Consider the following 25,869-nt stretch of genomic DNA (forward strand, 5'->3'; position numbering starts at 1 on the left):
TGTCAGCACCTAAACAAACCATATATTTTACTTATTTATTTATTATCTGTCTTCCCACTATCTGTAAGCTCTAATGAGAGTAGAGATATTTTCTGTTTTGTTCACTACCCTCTCTCCAGCACCAAGAACAGTATCTGGCACAAAACAGGAGCTCAATAAATGTTTCGGAGTGAATGAATGAATGTTCCCATTGTGCTAGGTACTGGGAGGAACCCAGAAAGTACTTTAAATTATTGCTGTAGTATAGAAATCACTACAGAATAGAAATATGTTGTAATTCTAGAAGATGAATGCCAGATATTTTTGACCATATTTTCCAAACTCTTGTTCCTTTACAAAGTGTTGTCAGAATTAATAATGACACCATCTCTACAACACTAAGTGCACTTGTTATTCTCTTATCAATTAGGAGGAATTTTCCCCTTCCTTCTCACCTACCTAAATTGTAGCATCAGTTCCCAGCTGGAGCTTTGAAACTATGCCTGGGGCCTCCAGGATTAATTCATGAAACTCTTTGTGTGTTTTCAGGTTTGAAGCAGCCAAGCTTGTCATGCAGTGGCTCTGCAACCATGAGGATCAAAACATGCAAAGGATGGCAGTTGCAATCATTTCCATTCTGGCTGCCAAGGTGCCTGAACTCTTGTTGAATAGTTTTCTGTAGGAAACTATTTCCCATGACAGTTACTATTTTTCCCCAAATCTGTGTGCCAGTGGGGTTTTAGTAAGCCAGGTAACTTACTCAAGCTGTATTCGGTATTGTGGAATTCCAGGTTGATCAGAGATTTTAGTCTGACCTTTGGAGTCTGTTACAGTGAATGATATTAAACTCACACTGGTGAATTCTTGGACATTTACTTTGTCTTCTGCTTGCTTGCAGCTTTCTACAGAACAAACTGCACAGCTTGGTGCTGAACTCTTCATTGTCAGGGTAAGTCTGTACAGACTCCTAAACAGTTTTCATTTGCATTATATTCAGGCAGTGTTGTGTATCTTCTGACATTTTATATTTTAAAAGATTATTTTTGTTACTTCTAAGTGAGTGAATTAATTTCGCTTTACTCCTTAACAGAGATGGAAAGAGCCCTGAACTAGGAGTCAGATGACCTGGGATCTAACTTGTAAACTCACTTTGTGAATTTAGATAAATTACCTGGACCATGGCGGCCTGAATAAACCTTAAGATCCTATCTAGTTCTAAGATTCTGTGATTTTGTTATTTATGAAGAAAATGTGGAGTCTCTATTTTAAGCCTACGGTTGTGCTAGATGCTTTAGGGAAGAAGATAATGTAAATAGCTGATATATGATTTACTTCCTTCATTTGAGGAATTAATATAGTGAACAGTGAAAAGTTAAAAGGTTTAAAGAGAATAAATTTAAACCATGCCTTAGGGAGGACTGAAGGAAAAAGTCCACTTAGGAGCTGCTTGTTACAATCCTGGCATGAGATGTTTGAATAATAATAGTAGATGGAAAAGTCAAATGAGAGTCTCCCTTTTTCTATAACTTACAAATTATGTATGTAATGAGAAAGTAAGTCACTCATTTGGTAAATATGTATAGGATACTCATCAGGTACCTACCACCTTACTAGGTGTTAGGGATCTACACTGAATTATATCTATAATTCCTGCCCATAAGAAATTCACAGTATAGTAGAGAAAATAGCTATGTAGACCTGCTCGTAATACAGTCTAATAAATATATAATAATAAGAGTGATATGAGTGAAAAAAGCAGTGTAAAAAGAGGAAAAGGCTGTGATGGTATAAAGGAAGGAGAAGTCAGTATATCTGGGCTTATTCCCAGTTCTATCACTTACTAGCTGTGTGATTTAAGACAAGTCACCTAAATTTTCTTAGGGATGATAAAACGCTTTATACAGTTGTTATGAAGATTAAATAAAAAGGAAAAAAGATTAACTGAAGGAATATGCTAAGTGCCTAGCACAAAATACGATACGTATGTTAGATGAGTAGAAAAGGATGCTAATTTTATTTATTTTTACTCTTTTAGGGATGACATTTTAGTTTTAAAAATGGCTTTTTATTGCTGTACATGTGTTTCAGTAATTTTGGCGGGAGGTGTACTCAAAGGTATTAAGGAAGTAGTACACTCATATGCTTTGGGAGAAAATTGTTTAGTTTAAGTAGGAATTAGCAGGAATTAATAGTAGTAGTAATGATGATGCTAGCTAACTTTGTTTTTTAAGCCCTTAATTATCACCCACAATTTATAGATGAGGAAACAAAGAGTTAAATTGGCAAACAAGGTTACACAGTTAGTCAGATGCAGAGATTATATTTAAGCTCAGGTAGCCCAATTCTAGTGCCACACTCTTATCCACTATGCTATTAAGTTACATAATTGCAACTAGATGTTTGTGTTTTTAAAAATTTTTTCCTGAATTGTACATAACTTTAAGTGATAGTGTTCATTAATGTTACTTGTATCTGTTGTTGCAGAGCTCCCTTTTACCCTCAAAAGTGTAAACTAAAAATGGAATTATGTATGTCCCATGTAGGTCTTAAAATATTTCTTTTTCAAGCTTAAATTTCTTAGGTTAAAGCTATGATAGAAATAATTTACAAATGGAATTTCAAAGCTATTATCTTATTTAAATCCAATTTAGACTTTAATTCTCTTACTATTGTATGTAGTTTGCCCTTTCTTTTTTTCTTAAGGAAAACTTGGAGTTAGAGAGAATTAGGTCTTCCAGTTCTTACTTTCTCTTACTAAGTTGACTCTGATCAAATTACTTAATATTTCTCGGACTCAATTTCCTCTCCTGAAAAATGGGGATGACAATATTACAATATAGGATATGATTTGCTGATGTGTAGTAAATATTAGATTCATTCCCTCTTCACCCCCTCCACCTTTTTCATCCCATGATCTGAAATGAGTATATGATGTGACCCGTTGGGTAAGATAGTTGGTCCTAAGCTTTAATCATCTTGCTTTTCATTTTATTTACAGGCGATTAGTTTATAGGTATGATCAGAATATTTTAAAAGTATTTATGAAAATCCTCTATTTTTTTCTTGTTGAAGGAAAAGTCTGATCCAAGAGGCTGTTTGTTGTCCTTGTAAGAACCTTCATAGGAAATGTTTGAAGCCATGAAACTAATCCTCATGGACTTGTTAGTCAGTGTTATTACCAGTAATTATAATAACAATTCAGTAATTAGAAATTAATTCTATTTTCCTCCTTTCAGCAACTTCTTCAAATAGTGAAGCAGAAAACCAATCAAAATTCAGTGGACACTACTTTGAAGTTTACTTTGAGTGCACTTTGGAACCTCACAGATGAATCTCCAACCACTTGCAGACACTTTATTGAAAATCAAGGGTTGGAACTCTTCATGAGGGTTCTAGAGGTTAGAATGGGAATTTAGCCTACAGTTTTGGACATTCATTTATTGATTGATTTGAGCATTTATTTATTATATTTGGTTCTTTAGTTATAGGTTTCTCGTTCTTTTTACAGTCATTCCCAACTGAGTCATCCATTCAACAGAAAGTCCTAGGACTTTTGGTAAGATATAAGCATTTCCTGCTAATTTCAAGCTGTAATTATTTTCCGTCTGAGGTAATACATGGAAAGATGCTACTCTATTTGTAAACACTTAGTGACGTTAGAAAATATATATAATATAATTAAGTGAAAAAAGCAGGCTACAAAATTATACATACATATTAAGATTTTCACCACACTAAAAGGAAAAATATAAATTACATACTTTTCTTTATATATTTTGGTATAGTACAAAGCTTCACTGTGAGCATATTTTACTTGTATAATCAGAAAAAAAAGATCTCATGAAAAATGTCACTAACCTACAAGTGTCCTTAGATTCTATGTTTGGTAATTGATAATTACCACTTAAACAACTGTTTAACAAATCAGATATTCCATAAATATACTGGATATATGTTAAAGTGAGCCCTCTAGGATTTTGAGACAAAGGTGAGGATCAGATATTTTATCACCTTTAATCACTGCAACAGGAAAAGTACCCACATGGTAAAGCCCATTTCAAAGCAGACCTCTGCTCTTGAGGAATTAGATCACAGGAGGCATAGATTAGTATTTGTTTTCTAGATGCAGGAGTATGAAAGATGGATTTTTGGGAAAGCTGAGGGCTGGCATTTAAGGAAGACTATCTATTTACTGTAGTTTTAGTTATATAAAGCAGAAAATGTAAAACTACCTAAATGCCCAGTAATAGAGAAGTATTAAGTAAATTATAGTATTAGATTGTTTTATTCTGGGTTTGTAGATAATTAGATACAGAATTTGACTCAAGTCATTATAAAAGGAAAAAGGGAATTGATTTTAAATATTCAGAGAGATCTTATAGGGCTTAAAAATGCTTTTTAAAAAAATTTCATAAAGAATACATGCTGGGGACTTCCCTGGTGGCGCACTGGTTAAAAATCCACCTGCCAATGCAGGGGACACGGGTTCGAGCCCTGGTCCAGGAAGATCCCACATGCCGCAGAGCAACTAAGCCCGTGCGCCACAACTACTGATCCTGCGCTCTGGAATCTGCATGCCACAACTACTGAAGCCCACATGCCTAGAGCCCATGCTCTGCAACAAGGGAAGCCACCGCAATGAGAAGCCAGTGCACCTCAACGAAGAGTAGCCCCTGCTTACTGCAACTAGAGAAAGCCTGTGCGCAGCAACAGGGTCTCAACACAGCCAAAAACAAATAAATAAATAAATATTTAAAAAAAAAGGAATACATGCTTATTGTAGCTAGTGAAACAGTGCAAAATGTATTTAAAAAGTTAAAGATTTTGTTTGTCCCCAACATTTCTTTATTTTCATCTCTGTGAGGTAATTAATATTAATACAACTTGGTGTGCTTCCTTCCATATCTTTCTCTATTACTTTGTGATTGAATTTTTTTCAATAATTTATTTTGAGATATAGATTCTAATTTAATTTTTCATGATCAGAGAACATACTTTAAGTCCTTTTGAATTTATTGAGACTTGTGTGTGGCCCAGGATATGGTCTATCCTGGTAAGTATTCCCTGTACACTTGATAAGAATGTATATTCTGCTATTGTTAGAGTGTTCTATAAATGTCATTTGGGTCTAGTAGGTTGATATTATTCAAGTCTACCACAGGCTTACTGATTTTCTGCCTACTTGTTCTAGCAATTATATTCTATCAGCTTCTGCTTCCTATATATATATATATATATATATATATATATATATATATATTTTTTTTTTTTTTTGGCGGTACGCGGGCCTCTCACTGTTGTGGCCTCTCCCGTTGTGGAGCACAGGCTCCGGACCCACAGGCTCAGCAGCCATGGCTCACGGGCCCAGCCGCTCCGCGGCATGTGGGATCCTCCCGGACCGGGGCACAAACCCGTGTCCCCTGCATCAGCAGGTGGACTTCTCAACCACTGTGCCACCAGGGAAGCCCCCTGCTTCCTATATTTTGAAGTTCTGTTATTAGGTTCATAAACAGAATTGCTATGCCCTCTTAATTAATTGACCCCTTTATCATTATGAAATGACCTGGTATATTCTTTACTTTGATGGCTCTTTTTCTTCAAATAGTTTTCTCACAGTCATGCTCTGATCAGTACTCTGCTGAGTAGAGTGCTACTCCCTGCAGCTCTCTGGATTCTCTCCATGTACACTGTCTTCTCTCTGGTACCCAGTCCTATGAATTGCCTTGGTCTCCCTGGACTCTCAGCTCCATCTCTTCAACTCCATGAGCCCACTGGGCTCTGTTTTTAGTTCTGTATCCCTGTGCCACAGCCTGGAAACTCTCTCAAGGCAGCATCTCACCTTGTTTGTTTTCCATCTCTAAAGGTCACTGTTCTTTATTACCTAATGTCTAGTATCTTGAAAACTGTTGTTTCATGTTGTATTTTTTCAGGTGTTTTAGAATGGAGAGTAAATCTGGCCCCTTTTAGTCCATCTTGGCCAGAAGCAAGAGTCCTCATCAATCTTTCATTAAATAGATTTAAGAATGAGAAATTTGTCTTTTATACTTAGCCATGTATTTCTCATACTACTCTTTTTTTTTTTTAACATTTCTTTTAGTGTAGGTAAGCTGGCAATGAATTTTCATTTAGGTTTTGTTTATGTGAAAAAGTCTATGATTTAATTTTCAAAAGATAAATTTTTGCTCACTATTGAAGTCCAAGTGGATATTTTTCTGTTGGGTTTTGAGGTTTATAATTTTCATAAATTTGAAAAAATTTTGTCCATTATTTCTTCAAATATATTTTTCTGTACCCTCTCTTATCTCCTCTCTTTCTGAGACTCCAATTACAAGTATGTTAGATTGCTTAAAATTGTCTCAAAAGTCACAGAAGTACTCTGCTGGCTTTTTTGGCAGTTTTTTTTCCTTTTTTCTTTCTGTGTTTTGACCTTGCTGTTTTCTATTACTGTTTTTTAGTTCACTGATTATTTTTTTCCTGCAGCATATCATCTGCTGTTAATCTCATCCAGTATATTTTTCATTTCAGGTACATGTATATATTATTTCTAGAAGTTACATTTAGATCTTTTTTATATCTTCATTTTTTTTCTCCTCAGGCTTATATTTTTCTTTCATTTGTATCATATTTATAACATTTATAATAGCTGTATTTTTAAATTAATTAATTAATTTTATTTTTTTGCCTGTGTTGGGTCTTCGTTGCTGCGCATGGGCTTTCTCTAGTCGTGGTGAGTGGGGGCTACTCTTTGTTGCAGTGCTCGGGCTTCTCATTGCTGTGGCTTCTCTTGTTGCGGAGCATAGGCTCTAGGCACGTGGGCTTCAGTAGTTGTGGCATGCAGGCTCAGTAGTTGTGGCTTGCGGGCTCTAGAGCACAGGCTCAGTAGTTGTGGCACACGGGTTTAGTTTCTCCGTGGCATGTGGGATCTTCCCGGACCAGGGCTCAAACCCATGTCCCCTGCATTGGCAGGCAGATTCTTAACCAGAGTGCCACCAGGCAAGTCCCTATAATAACTGTTTTAAATCCTTGTCTACTGATTCTATTATCCCTCTCATTTCTGGGTCTAGTTTTATTGATTGACTTTTCTCCTGTTTAAGGATCATGTTTTTCTGACTCTTTGTATGCCTGGTAATTTTTAATTGGTTGCAGTCTTTGTGAAATTTAATTTACTTTGTTGATTAGTAGTTTTGTTGTTTTCCTTTAAAGAATCTTGGACTTTGTGCTGGCATTCAGTTAAGCTACTCACGGATCAAGTTGTTCCATTCAAAGCTTATTTACAGGCATACCTCATTTTATGCACTTCACAAATACTGTGTTTTTTTACAAATTGAAGGTTCGTGGCAACTATGTGTCGAACAAGTCTGTCCGCACCATTTTTCCAACAGCATTAACTCACGTTGTGTTTCTGTGTCACATTTTGATAATTCTTGCAACATTTCAGAATTTTTCATTATGATTATATTTGTTATGGTGATCTCTGATCAGTGATGTTTGATGTTACTACTGTAACTTGCTGAAGGGCTCAGATAATGGTTAGAATTTTTTAGCAATAAATATTTTTTAATTAAGGTATTTACATTGTTTTTTTAAAGACATTATGCTTTTGCACACTTAATAGACTACAATATAGTATAAACGTAACTTTTTATGCACTGGAAACCAAGAAATTTGTGTGGCTCACTTGATTGCGATATTTGCTTTATTGTGGTTGTCTGAAATCAAAGCCACAATATCTCCAAGGTATGCCTATATTTGCTTTGTTAAAGTGGCTTCAGATCAGCCTTTACCCTACTACTTTATCCTAGTTACCCCACTACTATCAAATGTTTTGTTTATTATGAGATCTCTTCACTCTGGCTGGTGAGAATGTGAATTATTCCTAACCCTGCATGACTTTGGGATTTGTTCACATACTGCTTTCTGGTGGTTCTTTCCCTGGCCTCATGGAGTTTCACTCCGTATCAGTACTCAGCCAAAGATTTTAGGGGATCCCTCTGCAGATGTCTTTCTTTCTCTTTCTTTGGAACTTTTTCCTCTACATTGCTCTGTTGTACAAATTTTTGCTGCCTTGGCCACCCTGAAGACTGATCTCTGTCTCCTCAACTCAGCAAAACTGCCAACTCTTTAGGTTCCCCTTATATGCATAGCAATCTAGAAACTTCCCCATTTGAATATCTTCTCTCAGGGATCACATTCCTGTATAGCTAGTTGTCTGCTGCCTGAAAACAGTTCTCTCATATATTTTGTCTGATTTTCCAGTAACTTGTTTATGGCAAGAAAGAATGGCCATAATTGTTTTGATGCTCTATTCCAAATCTTTCCATATCTGTTGTTTTTTGTTTTAATGGTGCTGTCTTTGGCATTTTCGTGTGTATGTGTGTGTGTTTAACTTTTTAAAATCAGGTACTATCTTATATTACATGAGGTTCTTGGGAGAGTCTAATTTTCTACTGTATTTGATGATTTCACTCATTATGGATTGTTTTCATTGTGAATTGTAATTTATCACCATCTGTGGGGCTTTGAGTACAAGGTGTGTCCTTCTCAGAGGGTCTTTATATTTCTTTCTATCAAGCTTCCCCAAGCTTGAAGGAGACAGAGAACTATCTTTTTTTAATTTGTTTATTTTAAAAGACATATCTATCTTTCCTTTTCTTGTCACTATAAAATGATACATGCTGTGTTAAAAAACATAAATAGGGAAGAGTATAAAAAATGAATGTGAGGGCTTCCCTGGTGGTGCAGTGGATAAGAATCTGCCTGCCAATGCAGGGGACACAGATTCAATCCCTGGTCCGGGAAGATCCCACATGCCGCAGAGCAACTAAGCCCGTGCGTCACAACTACTGAGCCTGTGCTCTAGAGCCCGCGAGCCACAACTACTGAAGCCCGTGTGCCTAGAGCCCATGCTCTGCAACAAGAGAAGCCACCACAATGGGAAGACCAAGCACCACAGCGAAGAGTAGCCTCCGCTCGCCGCAACTAGAGAAAGCCCACATGCAGCAACGAAGACCCAACGCAGCCAAAAATAGATAAATTAATTAATTTAAAAAAAATGAATGTGAAATGCCTTTTCTTGTTTGAATATGTGAGATTAGAGAGGGGCATAGGAGACACTGATTTATCACTAATGCTGATGGAAAGGCACAGGATTATACACATTTATGTAGTGAGTAAAGTTACACTTGTCTCTTCCATCCTCACTCTTCCATGATTGGAAAAGAAAACTTGTTAGTCGTTACAGAGAATACGTTTGGACACGATAACTTTCATTTTCATTTGTTATAGAATGACTTATGCTAGGGAGTGAATAGTTTCTTACTAACGAAAAGGCCAGGGGTTTTGGTTCCTAAGAAATGGAATCAATGTGTTAGGAAGAGAATTATGATTTCATAGTAGATCAAATGAAGTTTTAAGAATGAGGATTAGGGACTTCCCTGGTGGTCCAGTGGTTAAGAATCTGCCTTCCAGTGCATGGGATACAGGTTCAGTCCCTGGTCGGGGAACTAGGATCCCACATGCCATGGGACAGCTAAGCCCATGCGCCACAACTACTGAGCTCGCGTGCCTCAATGAGAGAGCCCACGTGCTGCAAACTACAGAGCCCACGCACTCTGGAGCCTGTACACCACAGCTACAGAGCCCACGCACTCTGGAGCCCATGTGCCACAACTAGAGAGCCCGTGCACTGCAACTACTGAGCCCACTCACCAGAACTAGAGAGAGATGCCTAGGCGGCGCAACAAAGAGCCCGTACGCCACAATGAAAAATCCCGCATGCCTCAACGAAGATTCTGCGTGCCGCAACTAAAACCTGACACAGACAAAAATAAATTAATTAAATTTAAAAAAAAAGAATGAGGATTAATCTTCAGAGTAGTGAAATAAGTTGAATCTTAGATTGTTTTGGAGAAGATCAAGCACAATCTAAATTGCCCAGAGCCCAGATTACTTCTTTTTTATGTGTTTATGTCATTCCACTCTTTTACTGAGGTGTAATGCTTTGAAAGTTCTTGCCTTGTATTAGTTCCAATCTCTGGCCCTTACTTTTGCCCTTGCATGTCTATTAAAACCCAGTTCTCTTGCCCCTGAAGGCCAGTGATAGCCTGTTATGCTCTAGTTTGATTCCCTGTTTACATTTTGTCCCACCAAAAAAGTTACATATTTAAAGTTTGTTTGCCTGTTTTTACTCAGCACTTCTAGATATTTTATAGCAGGAAATTTTTAGGTTATCTAGTTTACTGTTTTACCTGAAACAGAACTTGCTACTGTTTCTTTATTATTTTATTGTTTGGGGAGGAGAGGAATAAAATCACCTGTAATCCCACTGTGCTAACAGCAACAATATTTGCTTTTGTCCATACATATTTAAATCATTGCAGTGTCATTTAGCCATTTATTATACATATTATTTTAATTTTTATATCTTCTTTTTTTTCCAGAACAATATAGCTGAAGTACAAGAATTGCATTCTGAATTAATGTGGAAGGATTTTATAGACCACATCAGTAGCCTTCTACATAGTGTTGAAGTGGAAGTCAGTTACTTTGCAGCTGGGATTATTGCCCACTTAATATCTAGAGGAGAACAAGCTTGGACATTGAGTCGTAGCCAGAGGAATTCTCTTCTGGATGATCTGGTAGGGTAATTTGGTGTTTTTTGGAAGCATACAAACAACATTCATAATGGTTAAACTGTCAAACCCTCATAATGCAATGCTAAATAAATATTGTAACCCTTTCTTGTGTGCTTTGTGTCTTTCAGCATTCAGCAATTTTGAAATGGCCAACTCCAGAGTGTGAGATGGTAGCATACAGGTAACTAGCAAGATAATTAATATTAAGCCAGTAATCTAGTCATTTTGCTTGTGTAGAGATCATTCCTATTAGACGTAGATTTTACCCTTTGGCATCTGTCTTCGTAATGGCTTTAAAATAAACAAAGTATTTTTAATTTATTTTGCTACCTATCATTCATCAGTCCTTCCTTCATTCTACATTTATTGAAAACAGGTGCCACGGTCTTGTTCTATGCTTTTGAAATTCAAAATGAGTATGATACGGTGCCTCCATACAAGAACTTTACAGCCTAGTGATGGAAACCAAATGTAAATCAGAAATAATTCACTCCTATGCTAGTTATGTACATAGAATGCTCTGAACGTGCACTGGAAAATGGTAAAAAGCTTCCAGAGGTGGGCTTCCCTGGTGGCAGAGTGGTGATGCAGGGGACACGGGTTCGTGCCCCGATCCGGGAAGATCCCACATGCCGCGGAGCGGCTAGGCCCGAGAGCCATGGCCACTGAGCCTGCACGTCCGGAGCCTGTGCTCCGCAATGGGAGAGGCCACAACAGTGAGAGGCCCATGTACCGCAAAAAAAAAAAAAAAAAAAAAGCTTCCAGAGGAAGTAGATTGTGAGCTGAGTTTTGAGAGATAATTAAGTAGAGACAGAAGGTTTTAGGTAGAGTATTAATGCAAGGAGGTCTAAAACGAGAACACATTGAGAGAACTAGAAGTAGCACCTGATTTGTTCAGGGAAACAGTTTATAATAATTTACTAAAGGGCATACTGGATTCTAACTCTATTTATGACAGTTAGGTGACTTGATAGATAAGTTACTAATATACCAGAAGTATTCCAGATTGCTGCATAAATATTATTATTGCAATTTATTTTGTTGTCTACTTTATAAATGCTGATGCTGCCAACACTTTTGATTCCAACTTATGTTCTGTACATTTTTGGGCAGAAGACTTGTAGAAGTAGAAAGGCTAATTCTAGAGCTCCGACATGGTGTTGTTCTGGTTAGTTATCAACTAACTTCTCCTTATCTAAGTTCCAAACCAAAGTCTGCTATTCTTCAAATGTGTATCTTCAAGACCAACAGGTGCTTTTGAGAAAAAGTATGTTGTTCAGATTACCTTCCATCTTCTGTACCAAGACTTTTGTCTGAATATACTCATTTATCAAATGGCTAAGACAAAGAAAAGATGTTCTGTAGAAGCTCATTTATATTATATAGTTTAAAAATAGCAGGATGAAATTTCTGTAGCAGAAAGCTCAGGAATCATTGCTTTAAAAAATGACACTAAGTATAGGAAGTAACTTTTATTCTTTTCTTTTGAACTTTTAGGTCCTTTAATCCATTCTTCCCATTACTTGGCTGTTTCACAACACCAGGAGTCCAGCTATGGGCAGTTTGGGCCATGCAGCATGTCTGCAGCAAGAATCGTACGTACCAAAAAGAGAACTGTGTTTTTCTTTTTCAAGTGAAATTCTCCTTGCACAGGAAAGCCATTTCTAAATTGTGTTTGATTTTTAAGGACACAGACTTTTAAAAATACAGTGTAAAGAGAATCTTAAGTTATGAACTAAATTTATACTTTCAGAATGAGCTTGGCAATATTAGAAATCAATGACAGTGGTGAATGAGACTTACACTGTTCTAAGAAAGAACTTCAGAAATCTTCATAGGAGTTTCTTGAGTCTTAGGCTGTGCATGCCTAGGGTGAGACTTCCTGAGGCCTGAGAAAGTACAAATACCAAGGAGCTGCTAACTGAACAACACATGGAGCTTACACAGGTTAGAAAATATTCGAATTCCAAACAGTGGAAAGAACTAAATACCCAGGACATTCACTACAGATGCCAGAAAAGATTAAACTAGCCCTAAATTAAAGGTTTCTCTAAGGCAACCCTGTGAAGCTTAAAAGCAAGTCTTGAAATGATCAAGCTGCTCTGCAAGTAAACTGTCTGTCAGAGAAAAACTAAGCACTCTTTTAAAAAAGACAACAAAATCTATACACTCAACAACATGTTTAGTTATATGGTAAGAGTTGCTAGATGAAAGATGAAGCAGAAAAATATGACCCATAACCAGGAGAAAAATTAGACAATGGAAACAGACCCAGAAGTGGTAGTGATGATGGAATTAGCAGGAAAAAAAATTCAAACTTTTTTTATAGATATGATCCAAGATTTTAAAGAAAACATGAAATTAAGAGGAGGAAAAGTAATGTTTAAAAAAAATAAAAATTTGACATGAAAAATATTTGGGTGAGCTTAAGAGTAGATACAAATAAGAAAAGGTCAGTGAAATTGAATACACAGCAATAGAAAATATCCAAACTGAAAGAAAACTGGTTTAAAAAAAATTAGAAAGAAAGAACACCAGAATTATCCTGATATCAATACCAGGCAAAGACATAAGAAAAGAAAATTACTGAACAATATCTCTCATGAGCATAGATGAGGAAATTCTTTAAAATTTTTTAACAAATGGAACCCAACAGTATATAAAAAGGACCAAGGAGGTTATTCCAGGAATGCAAAGTTGGTTTAACATTTGAAAATCAATGTGTCTCATCCTATTACCAGACCAGGAAAGAAAAACAATCTGATCATCTCAGTAGATGCAGAAAGAGCATCTAAGGATATCCTACAGCTAACATCAAAATTAATAGTGAAAAATTAAATGTGACTGTTTCCCCTCTAAGATCAGGAACAAGGCAAGGATGTCCAACCTCACTGCTATTGAACATTGTAATGAAGGTTCTGTCCAGTGTGATCAGGAAAGAAACAGAAGGCATCCAGATTGGAAAGAATGAAGTAAAACTGTTTTTATTCACAGGTGATGTGATATCTGTGTAGAAAAATCCCATGAAATCTACAAGAGGGCAACTAGACTTAATGAGTGAGTTTAGCAAGGTTCCAGGATACAAGATCAATATACACAAATCAGTTGCATTTCTTTATATTAGCCGCAACCGATATAAATGAAAAAATGACATTTACAGTTTTACCAAAAACTATGAAATACTTAGGGGTATATCTGACAAAGATGTACAAGACCTGTACACTGAGAAAAACAAAGCATTGCTGAGAGACATTAGAGAAGGCCTAACCAAATAGAGAGAAGGAGGGCACTTACGAGTTAGAAGACTTACTATTGTTAAAATGGCAATTCTCTCCAAATGTGTTGTAGATTTATATAGTCCCAGTCAAAATCTTAGCAGAAGAGAAATTCACAGGCTGATTCTAAAATTCATACAGAAATGCAAAGGACCTAGAATATTGAAACAACTTAGAACAATGAAAAACAAAATTGGAGGAGTTATACTACCTGACTTCAAGACATACTATAGAGCTACAGTAATCAAGACAGGTGTTTTGTGGCTCCAAATGTGTGTTTTTTCCATACCTCATCAAGCAGTTCCCTAATTCTCAGCAGACGCTGACTGGGTGTCCAACAAATTTAACTCAATTCTGACACTGTTTACCTGGAGATAGTGTCAGATCCCACAGGCTAAGGGCTCAATCCCACAATACTGCTGTCCCCACTTCAGATGCCAATCCCAAGTTTATGTTGTTACCTGTCTTTCTGACTGAATAGCTGTAGATCTGAGGTTCCCACGACCCCCTCCCTCCTCTGGTTCAATTAATTTGCTAGAGCAGCTCACAGACCTCAGAAACATTTAATTATATTTACCAGTTTATTATAAAGGATGCAGATGAGCAGCCAGATTAAGAGATACATAGGGCAGGGTTCTGAAGGATTCTGAGCACAGGAGCTTCTGTCCCCATGGAACTAGGCTTTCCCACCATCCAGGCATGTGAGTGCATTCACCAACATGGTGAATGCTCCCTTGCCCTGAGAGACATTTTCATATGATAAACTGGACTAATTATTAATGACTGAATGGGTCTCTAGTAATGTGCTAGTATCTGTTAACTGTTACAATCATTTTGTTTTAAGGGATCTGTCATCAAAGACCAGAAGATAAAATAAGAACTATATTTGGTCTTTGTTTCTGGTTCCTAGCACAGAACTCCTCAAACCTTTATAATTGCCTGAGTGATAGGAGTGTCTTTTGTCATTCATAAGGATCCCCTTTTGACATACGGTAATGAGGTGACAGAGTGGGATGTCTCCCAGGGCAAGGCCACTGAGGTTTGCAGGCTTCCAGTAGATTTTGTATGGCTCCAAAAGCAGAAGTGGTCTTAGGGTGAAGCCATGTATTGCTCTTTAACTAAGAGATAATATCATCTCTTGCTCTGAGCCTTTTTTGATGTGTTAATGTCATATTGAATTTCTCTTATTACATAGCCTATTTATTCATTCCTGTACCCTCAGCTCCTATTCCTCCTTCTCTTCATGTACACTCAAACTTTTCCACCTTTGGAAGGGACATTAATTTTGGCCACTGTGTTGGTCTAGATTGCCAACAGCAATACTAGTCTAGCAAGTGTCTCCCCCTCAGTCCGCTGTCATTCAGATAGGGTAAGATTACATAGGTGCAGAACTAGTGGGCTGTTATTTTTTTATTTTTTTTTGCGGTACGCGGGCCTCTCACTGTTGTGGCCTCTCCCGTTGTGGGGCACAGGCTCCGGACGCGCAGGCTCAGTGGCCATGGCTCACGGGCCCAGCTGCGCCACGGCATGTGGGATCTTCCCAGACCGGGGCACGAACCCGCATCCCCTGCATCGGCAGGCGGACTCTCAACCACTGCGCCACCAGGGAAGCCCTAGTGGGCTATTTTTACCACAAGGCAATATAGTTGCATTCAGTGTTATTCCCAATTTTGCCAGATGGAGTTAAGGCATAACCCAACCCATTAGGCCCTTGGGAATCCTGACAAAAAGAGTTTACAACATAGTTACAGTTTCTTGCTTAGGAATCATCCCTGCTTCCAGCATTTGTAGTTGCAGCCCTGGTTCTGTGACCACTGCACCAGGTAGGGGAATTAAAAAACGTTGTGATATGGGGAAGAAGAAAAAAGTATAGTCATTATACCAGTATCCTCCCTTAGCAAGAATTACGTAATCATATCAACATCCTTTCCCACTCCCTCTTACCCAGGTTCCCCAGAAAAACAGGAGAATATCTAGTGGGGACGTTCTATCTATCTATCTATCTATCTATCTATCTAGTTGTACCGGGTCTTAATTGCACCTCACCAGATCCTTGGTTGCAGCATGTGGGCTCCTTAGTTGTGGCTCCAGGGCTTCTTAGTTGCGGCGTGTGAGCTCCTTAGTTGTGGCATGCAAACTCTTAGTTGTGGCATGCATGTAGGACCTAGTTCCCTGACCAGGGATCAAACCCGGGCCCCCTGCATTGGAAGTGCAGAGTCTTATCCACTGCTCCACCAGGGAAGTCCCTAGTGGGGACATTCTTTTAGCTCCACTCATATTGAGTGTGAGCATACATACACTCGTGAAGGTGTGAAAGCTAGCCCTTCAGGCCTATATCTCCCCCCTCCCTCCCATCTCCGATTTTAGATAACTAATGTTTTAATTGCCCATTCCAATTCTCTATCAAACTATTACTCTGAGGAGGATATCTCTCTGCCCATTGTTGGACATTGTAGGGATAGAAAACGTTTTCCTTGACTCTGGCACTTTGTGCCTCAGAATGCAAGAGGAATATGTCTAGATTCAGTCCATTTCTGCATTGCTGCAGTTCCTCCATATCCACTCATCTCATGGACTCAGGTGGCCGCCTCAAGCAAGCGCATTGGGATATCTGCTTGTCAGTTCCAGTCAGCTTCTGAACATGGAAGAGAGTTCTTCTGATGGGCACAGATATGTCCTGCCTTAATGACCAGGTTTCCATTGCCCTTGTATCCACACACACGGCTAGACCATTGGCCACTGCCCATGAAGAAACCCAAACAGAGGCTTTTACCACTATTCAGTTTTTCATCCTTGCTGGGAAACAGCATGCAGTTCAGTCCACAGAGCTGTTTTGGTTTTACCTTTTTCAATCAGAATGGTGGCCTTCCAAACAGGATGTTGCCTGTTTACCTTGGAACTGCTATCCACAAACCAAGCAGCTGTTTGTTGGTTGTTGGAGAGCTGTTTATAGGGCACCGTCCAAGTGACTATACAATCTGGCAGCTCGTTGTGCAGTTCCAAAGTCAGTCCCAAGGGGCTCCCTGCTCATGAGTATCTCCTCCTTGCGTTCTCCAGGTAGCACGATCCTATATAAACCAATTCCGTTTTATTATGGAACTCTTCTGGGCACTGCCATCCCCATTAGAGTGTTTCTCTGACATCACTCAAAACGTCTTGGGTATTTCAGGTTTGAAGATCATTTTTTGTCCTTCAGTCATGAGGGTAGCTTCAATTAACGTCAAATAACAAGGTAGTAAATGCCCCTCAAATGGAAATTCTCAAGTCCAAAGTCCCAGTAATCATCTCTGGTAGGCACTCACAGGCTTTTGCCATAAACCCCAGTCAGTCCTTCACATAGGGCTATGGCACAGAGAATTTGTCCCTACCAGCACTCGAGCTTCTATTCTACATTGCATTGTCTTGGGCAGTCTTACTGGTTCCCATTTAGCATGTCAATTAACATTGCTTGAAAGATGGATTTACATGCTTTCTGTTTTATGATGTTAGGTAGTGGAAACATTTCCCAGTCAATAAAATGTTCATTCTCATAATACCATCAGGTAAAAGAAATGTAACCACTTCACATAAAGTCTGTTCAACCATACCAATTCTCCTACAAACTTTTACCTTAATTCTGTTAACCCTTTTATTCCTAACTGTAATCATCCACAGATTTTGGTCTTACAGTACTAGGTAGGAGAGTGTTCCCCAGCCAGACATAATACTCATTTCCATAAAATATTGAGGCGAAGGAGACATAACTTCTTTACATAAAGTCTGTTTAAACATTCCGATTTTCAGGACTTCCCTGGTGATCCAGTGGTTAAGTATCTGCCTACCTATGCAGGGGACGTGGGTTCAGTCCCTGGTCGGGGAACTAAGATCCCACATGCCTCGGGGCAACTAAGCCCGCAGGCTCTAGAGCCCGTGGGCCGCAACTAAAACTCAATGCAGCCAAATAAATACATAAATAAATAAATTTTTTTAAAAAAACACTCCCAACTTTCATGATCCTGTCAATCCTTACATTTTTTTTTTTAACTCTCTAACTGTAGCCCACATTAGGACTTCACCAGGAACTTCTCCACTTCCTAAGTTACCCACTATTGTGCAAAAGGCTTTAAGTCCCCAGTAAGGAGTCAAGCCAAGGAATCCTGGCCTTTGTCAATCTTTGCCTTGATTAGATAAAGCAATTGCTGGTCAGGTTTGGATTCATCTCTAAATTCCATTGGTTGGGACTTCCCTGGTGGCACAGTGGTTGAGACTCTCCATGCTCCCAGTGCAGGGGGCCCGGGTTTGATCCCTGGTTGGGCAACTAGATCCCACATGCATGCTGCAACTGGGAGTTTGCATGCCACAACTAAGGGGCCTGCCTGCTGCAACTAAGACCCAGCGCAGCCAAATAAATAAATATTAAAACAAAAAACAAAAAACATTGGGTTTCCCTGGTGGCGCAGTGGTTGAGAGTCCGCCTGCTGATGCAGGGGACACGGGTTCGTGCCCCGGTCTGGGAAGATCCCACATGCTGCGGAGTGGCTGGACCCATGAGCCATGGCTGCTGAGCCTGCACGTCCGGAGCCTGTGCTCCGCAATGAGAGAGGCCACAACAGTGAGAGGCCCCTGTGCAGCAAAAATAAATAAATATATAAATAAAAACAAACATTTAACAAAACTCTTAAAAACATAAATAAATTAAAAAATAAATTCCATTGGTAACTTTTACTGTTAGTAACTGATTGCAGCACAGCTGCTACTCCACATCATGGAGTAGCCACCCAAGAACCAAAGGTTCCTTATCCCTCACCTTTTTATCCTTTCTGTTCCCTAACCACATGTTTCCATAAGCCAGGACTAGGATAGCAAATCCCACTTCTGACACCAATTCTGATATGTGCTTTTTCCACATCCCACCAAAAAGTTCTCCATTTCTCAGCTGACACTGACTGGGTGTCCTACAAATTTACTTCAATTCTGACACTGTTTACCTGGAGATAGTGTCAGATTCCACAAGTTAAGTGCTGAGTCCCACAAAACTGCCCTCACTTCAGACACCAATTGGAAGTCCAGGCATAAACATAGACAACGAATGTTCAAAGGACCAGAATAGAGAGTACAGAAACAGACCTATACACATATGGTTAGTTTTTGACATAAGTTCAAAGCAATTCAATAGAGAAATAAGAGTCTTTTCAACAAACAGTACTGCATCAAGTGTATCTCTATCTGCAAAAAAACAAAAAAAACAAAAAAAACTTTGATTCATACCTTGTATACAAAAGTTAACTCTTGGGACTTCTGTGGTGATCCATTGGCTAAGACTCCAAGCTCCTAGTTCAGGGAGTCCAGGTTTGATCCCTGGATGGAGAACTAGATCCTGCACGCACGCTGCAACTAAGAGTCCACATGTCACAACTAAGAAGCCCACATGCCACAACTAAAGATCCCTCATGCCACAACAAAGATCCTGCATGCTGCACCTAAGACCTGGCACAGCCAAAATAAATAATTTTTAAAAATTTAACTCTTAATTGATCATGTCTAAATATGAAACCAAAAACTATTAAAAGTGTCTAGAAGAAAATGTGACAAAATATTTGTAACCTTGTCTTAGGCAGATTCTTTTTTTTTTAAACATCTTTATTGGAGTATAATTGCTTTACAATGGTGTGTTAGTTTCTGCTGTATAACAAAGTATAACAAAGAATCAGCTATACATGTACATATATCCCTATATCTGCTCCCTCTTGCGTCTCCCTCCTACCCTCCCTATCTCACCCCTCTAGATGGACACGACACAAAGCATGGAGCTGATCTCCCTGTGCTATGTGGCTGCTTCTCACTAGCTATCTTTTTTACATTTGGTAGTGTATATATGTACATGCCACTCTCTCACTTCGTCCCAGCTTGCCCTTCCCCCACCCCATGTCCTCAAGTCCATTCTCTATGTCTGTGTCTTTATCCTGTCCTGCCCCTAGGTTCTTCAGAACCACTTTTTTTTTTTTAGATTCCATATATATGTCTTAGCATACGGTATTTGTTTTTCTTTCTGACTTACGCCACTCTGTATGACAGTCTCTAGGTCCATCAACCTCACTACAAATAACTCAGTTTCATTTCTTTTTATGGCTGAGTAAATATTCCATTGTATATATGTGCCACATATTCTTTATCCATTCATCTGTCGATGGACACTTAGGTTGCTGCCAGGACTTAGGTTGCTTCCATGTCCTGGCTATTGTAAATAGAGCTGCAGTGAACATTGTGGTACATGACTCTTTTTGAATTATGATTTTCTCAGGGTGTATGCCCAGTAGTGGGATTGCTGGGTTGTATGGTAGTTCTATTTGTAGTTTTTTAAGGAACCTCCATACTGTTCTCCATAGTGGCTGTATCAGTTTACATTGCCACCAGCAGTGCAAGAGGGTTCCCTTTACTCCACACCCTCTCCAGCATTTACTGTTTGTAGATTTTTTGATGATGGCCATTCTGACCGGTGTGAGGTGATACCTCATTGTAGTTTTGATTCGCATTTCTCTAATGATTAGTGATGTTGAGCATCCTTTCGTGTGTTTGTTGGCAATCTGTATATCTTCTTTGGAGAAATGCCTGTTTAGATCTTCTGCCCATTTTTGGATTGGGTTGTTTGTTTTTTTGATACTGAGCTGCTTGTATATTTTGGAGATTAACCCTTTGTCAGTTACTTTGTTTGCAAATGTTTTCTCCCATTCTGACTGTTGTCTTTTCGTCTTGTTTATGTCTTGTCTTCCTTTGCTGTGCAAAAGCTTTTAAGTTTCATTAGGTCCCATTTGTTTATTTTTGTTTTTACTTTCATTTCTCTAGGAGGTGGGTCAAAAAGGATCTTGCTGTGATTTGTGTCTTAGAGTGTTCTGCCTATGTTTTCCTCTAAGAGTTTGATGGAGTCTGGCCTTACATTTATGTCTTTAATCCATTTTGAGTTTATTTTTGTGTATGGTGTTAGGGAGTGTTCTAATTTCATTCTTTTACATGTAGCTGTCCAGTTTTCCCAGCACCACTTATTGAAGAGACTGTCTTTTCTCCATTGTATATCCTTGCCTCCTTTATCAAAGATAAGGTGACCATAGGTGTGTGGGTTTCTCTCTGGGCTTTCTATCCTGTTCCATTGATCTATATTTCTGTTTTTGTGCCAGTACCATACTGTCTTGATTACTGTACCTTTGTAGTATAGTCTGAAGTTTGGGAGCCTGATTCCTCCAGCTCCGTTTTTATTTCTCAAGATTGCTTTGGCTATTCGGGGTCGTTTGTGTTCCCATACAAATTGTTCAATTTTTTGTTCTAGTTCTGTGAAAAATGCCATTGGTAGTTTGATAGGGATTGCATTGAATCTGAGAATGCTTTGGGTAGTATAGTCATTTTCACAATGTTGATTCTTCCAATCCAAGAACATGATATATCTCTCCATCTGTTTGTGTCATGTTTAATTTCTTTCATCAGTGTCTTACAGTTTTCTATATACAGGTCTTTTGTCTCCTTAGGTAGGTTTATTCCTAGGTATTTTATTCTTTTTGTTGCAATGGTAAATGTGAGTGTTTCCTTAATTTCTCTTTCAGATTTTTCATCATTCGTGTATAGGAATGCAAGAGATTTCTGTGCATTAATTTTGTATCCTGCTGCTTTACCAAATTCATTGATTAGGTCTAGTAGTTTTCTGGTAGCATGTTTAGGATTCTCTATGTATAGTATCATGTCATGTGCAATCAGTGACAGTTTTACTTCTTCTCTTCCGATTTGGATTCCTGTTATTTTTCTTCTCTGATTGCTGTGGCTAAAACTTCCAAAACTATGTTGAGTAATAGTGGTGAGAGTGGCCAACCTTGTCTTCTTCCTGATCTTAGTGGAAATGGTTTCAGTTTTTCACCATTGAGAATGATGTTGGCTGTGGGTTTGTAATATATGGCCTTTATTATGTTGAGGTAAGTTCCCTCTATGCCTACTTTCTGGAGGGTTTTTGTCATAAATGGTGTTGAATTTTGTCAAAAGCTTTTTCTGCATCTATTGAGATCAAATTCTTAAATATGCACAAAGGTATGATCTACAAAAGAAAAACTAGGGACTTCCCTGGCAGTCCAGTGGTTAAGACTCCACACTTCCACTGCAGGGCATGCGGGTTCAATCCCTGGTTGGGGAAGTAAGATCCTGCAAGCCACACGGAGCAGCCAAAAAAAGAAAAAGAAAAAGAAAAGCCTGCTAAATTGGACGTGAACAAATCAAACTTAAGGACTTCAACTTTTTGAAAGACATTGTCAAGAAAATGAAAAGTCAGTGCACATACTGGGTCAAAATTTTCAAATCACTTGTCTGATAAAGCGTTTGTGTTCAAAATATACCATATACTCTCAAAACTTAATGATAAGAAAACAATACAAGAGAATGGACAAAAGAGTTGAACAGAATTTTCACCAAAGATTTACAGATGGCAAATAAGCACATGAAAAGATGCTCAACATCATTAGGATAGATGTATAGATCAATGCAATAGAATCGGGAGTCCAAAAATAACCATGCATCTATGGTTAATTGATTTTTGACAAGGGTGCCAAAACAATTCAGTGGGGAAAGAACAGGTTTTTAAACAAATGGTGCTGGGAAGACTGAGTAGGCACATGTAAAAGAAAGAACTTTGACCCTTACCTCATACCATATACAAAAATTAACTCAAAAATGGATTACAGGCCTAAGTATAAGACCTACATTTACATATACATAAGCATATAAAACTTTTAAAAGGAAACATAGTATAAATCTTTATGATGTTGGATTAAGCAATGATTTCTTATATAGGACACCAAAAGCATGTGACAAAAGAAAACTAGTCTAATTGAATTTAATAAAAATTTTTAAAACTTTTGTGCTTTAAAGGACACCATCAAGAAAGTGAAAAGACGACTCCCAGAACGGTTGAAAATATTTGCAAATTATATACCTGATGAGAGGTTGTTTTCAGAATATATAAACACAATAGTAAAAAGGAAAATAACCCAGTTTAAAAATTGGCAGGGCTTCCCTGGTGGCGCAGTGGTTAAGCGTCTGCCTGCCGATGCAGGGGACGCGGGTTCGTGCCCCGGTCTGGGAAGATCCCACATGCTGCGGAGTGACTGGGCCCGTGAGCCATGGCCGCTGAGCCTGCGCGTCCGGAGCCTGTACTCTGCAATGGGAGAGGCCACAACAGTGAGAGGCCCGCATACCGGAAAAAAAAAAAAAAATTGGCAAAGGATCCGAATAGACATTTCTTCAAAGAAATTATACAAATGGCCAGTAAGCACATCAAAAGAAGTTCAGAACTTCCCTGGTGGTCCAGTGGTTAAGACTCCATGCTTCCCCTGCACGGGGCACAGGTTTGATCCCTGGTTGGGGAACTTAAGATCCCGCATGCCACAGGGCGTGGCCAAAAAAATAAATAAATTAAATTAAAAAAATAAAGATACTGTCATGATGGCAAAAAAAAAGTTCAGCATCATTAGTCATTAGAAAATATAAATTAAAGCCACAGTGAGATGTAAGCCACTTTACACCTGCTAGGAAGGCTGCCTATAATCAAAAAGATGGACAATGACAAGTGTTGATGAGGACATGAAGCAACTTTCTCATTCATTGCTGATGGGAATGAAAAATTATACAACCATTTCAGAAAACAATTTGGTGATTTCTTATAAAGTTAAACATACATTTATGGATGGATCTAGAGACTGTCATACAGAGTGAAGTAAGTCAGAAAGAGAAAAACAAATATTGTATATTAATGCATATGTGTGGAACCTAGAAAAATGGTACAGATGAACCGGTTTGCAGGGCAGAAATTGAGACAGATGTAGAGAACAAATGTATGGACACCAAGCGGGGAAAGTGGTGGTGGGAGGGATGGGCGTGTGATGAATTGGGAGATTGGGATTGACATGTGTACACTGATGTGTATAAAATAGACAACTAATAAGAACCTGCTGTATAAAAAAAAAATAAAATTCAAAAATAAAATAAAAAAATAAAAATAAATAAACATACATTTAGCATTTGCCCATCATTTTAGGTATTTTCTCAAGATCCAGGAAATGAAAAGTTCCAAAAAAACTTGTGAAAGAATGATTATAGCATTTTTAGTCATTGTAATGAAATGCTCAGGGAGAGAGAACATCCAACAAATGTCCATCAGTACAATAACATTAAAAACGTGACGTATTCAATGCAGTGGAATACTTCTCAGCTTAAAACAACAAAAAAAGATTACATACAGGTAACAACTTGGAAACATCTCAAAAACATCATGCTGAGCAAAAGTAGACAGACATAAAATGTTACATGCTGTCCATTTATATGAAGTTGTAGGCAAAAGTCTATATCACAGAAGTTAGAACAGTGGTTACCTGGGATGAGGGGTGTAGGGGAGATTGACTTCAAAGGTGCACAAGGAAACTTTTTAGTTGTTGAAAATATTCCATATCCTGATTGTGTTGGTGGTTACACAAGTGTATACATTTGGCAAAACTCATAAAACTATATAGATTAAATTAGTTGCGTTTTATTGTGTTTAAATTAGACTGTAATAAATATGACTAAAACTAAAAAAATAAACTTTAAAAGGCATGTGTAAGAAAAAGGCAAAAGGAAAAAAAATATTTAAAAATAATGAATACTGCATGTACAACATGACTGCTATTAAATTTTATTTATTTATTTATTTTTGGCTGCGTTGGGTCTTTGTTGGTGCATGCAGGCTTTCTCTAGTTGCAGCAATTGGGGGCTACTCTTCGTTGCGGTGCGCGGGCTTCTCGTTGCGGTAGCTTCTCTTGTTGCAGAGCACAGGCACTAGGCGAGTGGGCTCAGTAGTTGTGGCGCACGGACTTAGTTGCTCTGCAGCATGTGGGATCTTTCTGGACCAGAGCTCGAACCTGTGTCCCCTGCATTGGCCGGCGGATTCTTAATCACTGCGCCCCGAGGGAAGCCCTCAATTTTTTTTTTAACATAGGAAATGCATAAAAGTGTAACCGTACCCATCTTACTCATGATTTGAGGTCAAAGAAGATTGTCTATGTCTTATGGTTATGATTTTTTATATAATGTATAATATATATATAATGGTATGTGTATTATCTATGATCTATGTGTGGGCCTTGTAGTGTAGGCATAACATCATTACAGAGATATTTTTCAAGCTCTAACTTATGTTAATGAGCAATAACAAAACAGCTTAAATTTAAGCAAAAAAATAAAAATTATTCCACAAAAAAACAAACTTAAGTTTTTTAAGGAAAGCTCTTTCTCCTATTTTCTTTCAGCCTCAAGGTATTGCAGCATGCTGATTGAGGAAGGAGGATTGCAGCATTTATACAACATCAAAGAACATGAACAGACTGATCCTCATGTCCAACAGATTGCTGTGGCCATTCTGGACAGCTTAGAGAAACACATTGTACGCCATGGAAGACCACCTCCCTGTAAAAAGCAGCCCCAGGCCAGACTAAACTGATAGCTATAGGTAATTGGATAATTGAATCACAGAAATTCTTTTTGTGTTAGGTTCACTTGGAATATCTTACCCTCTCTGATGTTTTGGGGGTTTCTACAGCAAGAGTCATAAAGTGAGTATGGGATAGTACTGCCCATGTGAACAGTCTTTGATTTGTCTTGTGATTTTTGACTTATCAGATGAGAAGAGTCTCTTCCTTCATCATTGCCTTTTAGGAAAATTTCCACATCCTTCAGTGTTTGAACTTACTTGTGCTTAAAATTCTACAGTTTTATGAGGAAGTTTGCACGGACCCTTAGGCCAGACTTTTCTTATCTTAAAGTCCCTTCAGTCAATTTGCAGCTTCAAATAAGCTGTTAACCTGATTTCTGGCACTGCTTCAGTTGTAAATTTTATATTGCTTCTGTATAAAATGCCTTTATTCTCTGTCTGTGTATCTTTTATAAGATGTCCTTCTTAGTGTGAAAGAATGGAAATCTGAGTCCTCTCCTTGTGAAAG

At 38.3% G+C, this 25,869-nt stretch overlaps 1 protein-coding gene across 2 annotated transcripts in view; it reads left to right on the forward strand.

Annotated features, from left to right (window-relative positions):
* The window catches only part of ZYG11B (zyg-11 family member B, cell cycle regulator), a gene marked incomplete at both ends in the record, with an annotated part of 70,338 nt that extends 44,968 nt beyond the window's left edge, over window positions 1-25,370 (forward strand). For both annotated transcript variants that reach the window (XM_079698304.1, XM_079698305.1), the window contains 8 exons: window positions 529-628; window positions 878-928; window positions 3,216-3,377; window positions 3,488-3,535; window positions 10,419-10,616; window positions 10,742-10,794; window positions 12,111-12,208; window positions 25,180-25,370. In XM_079698304.1, the coding sequence (XP_079554430.1) occupies window positions 529-628; window positions 878-928; window positions 3,216-3,377; window positions 3,488-3,535; window positions 10,419-10,616; window positions 10,742-10,794; window positions 12,111-12,208; window positions 25,180-25,370 (901 nt within the window). The remainder of the gene's footprint in view (window positions 1-528; window positions 629-877; window positions 929-3,215; window positions 3,378-3,487; window positions 3,536-10,418; window positions 10,617-10,741; window positions 10,795-12,110; window positions 12,209-25,179) is intronic.
* Between the last annotated feature and the right edge of the window lie 499 nt (window positions 25,371-25,869).

This window comes from Hyperoodon ampullatus (assembly GCF_949752795.1).
Source record: "Hyperoodon ampullatus genome assembly, chromosome: 2".
Lineage (NCBI taxonomy): Eukaryota > Metazoa > Chordata > Mammalia > Artiodactyla > Ziphiidae > Hyperoodon > Hyperoodon ampullatus.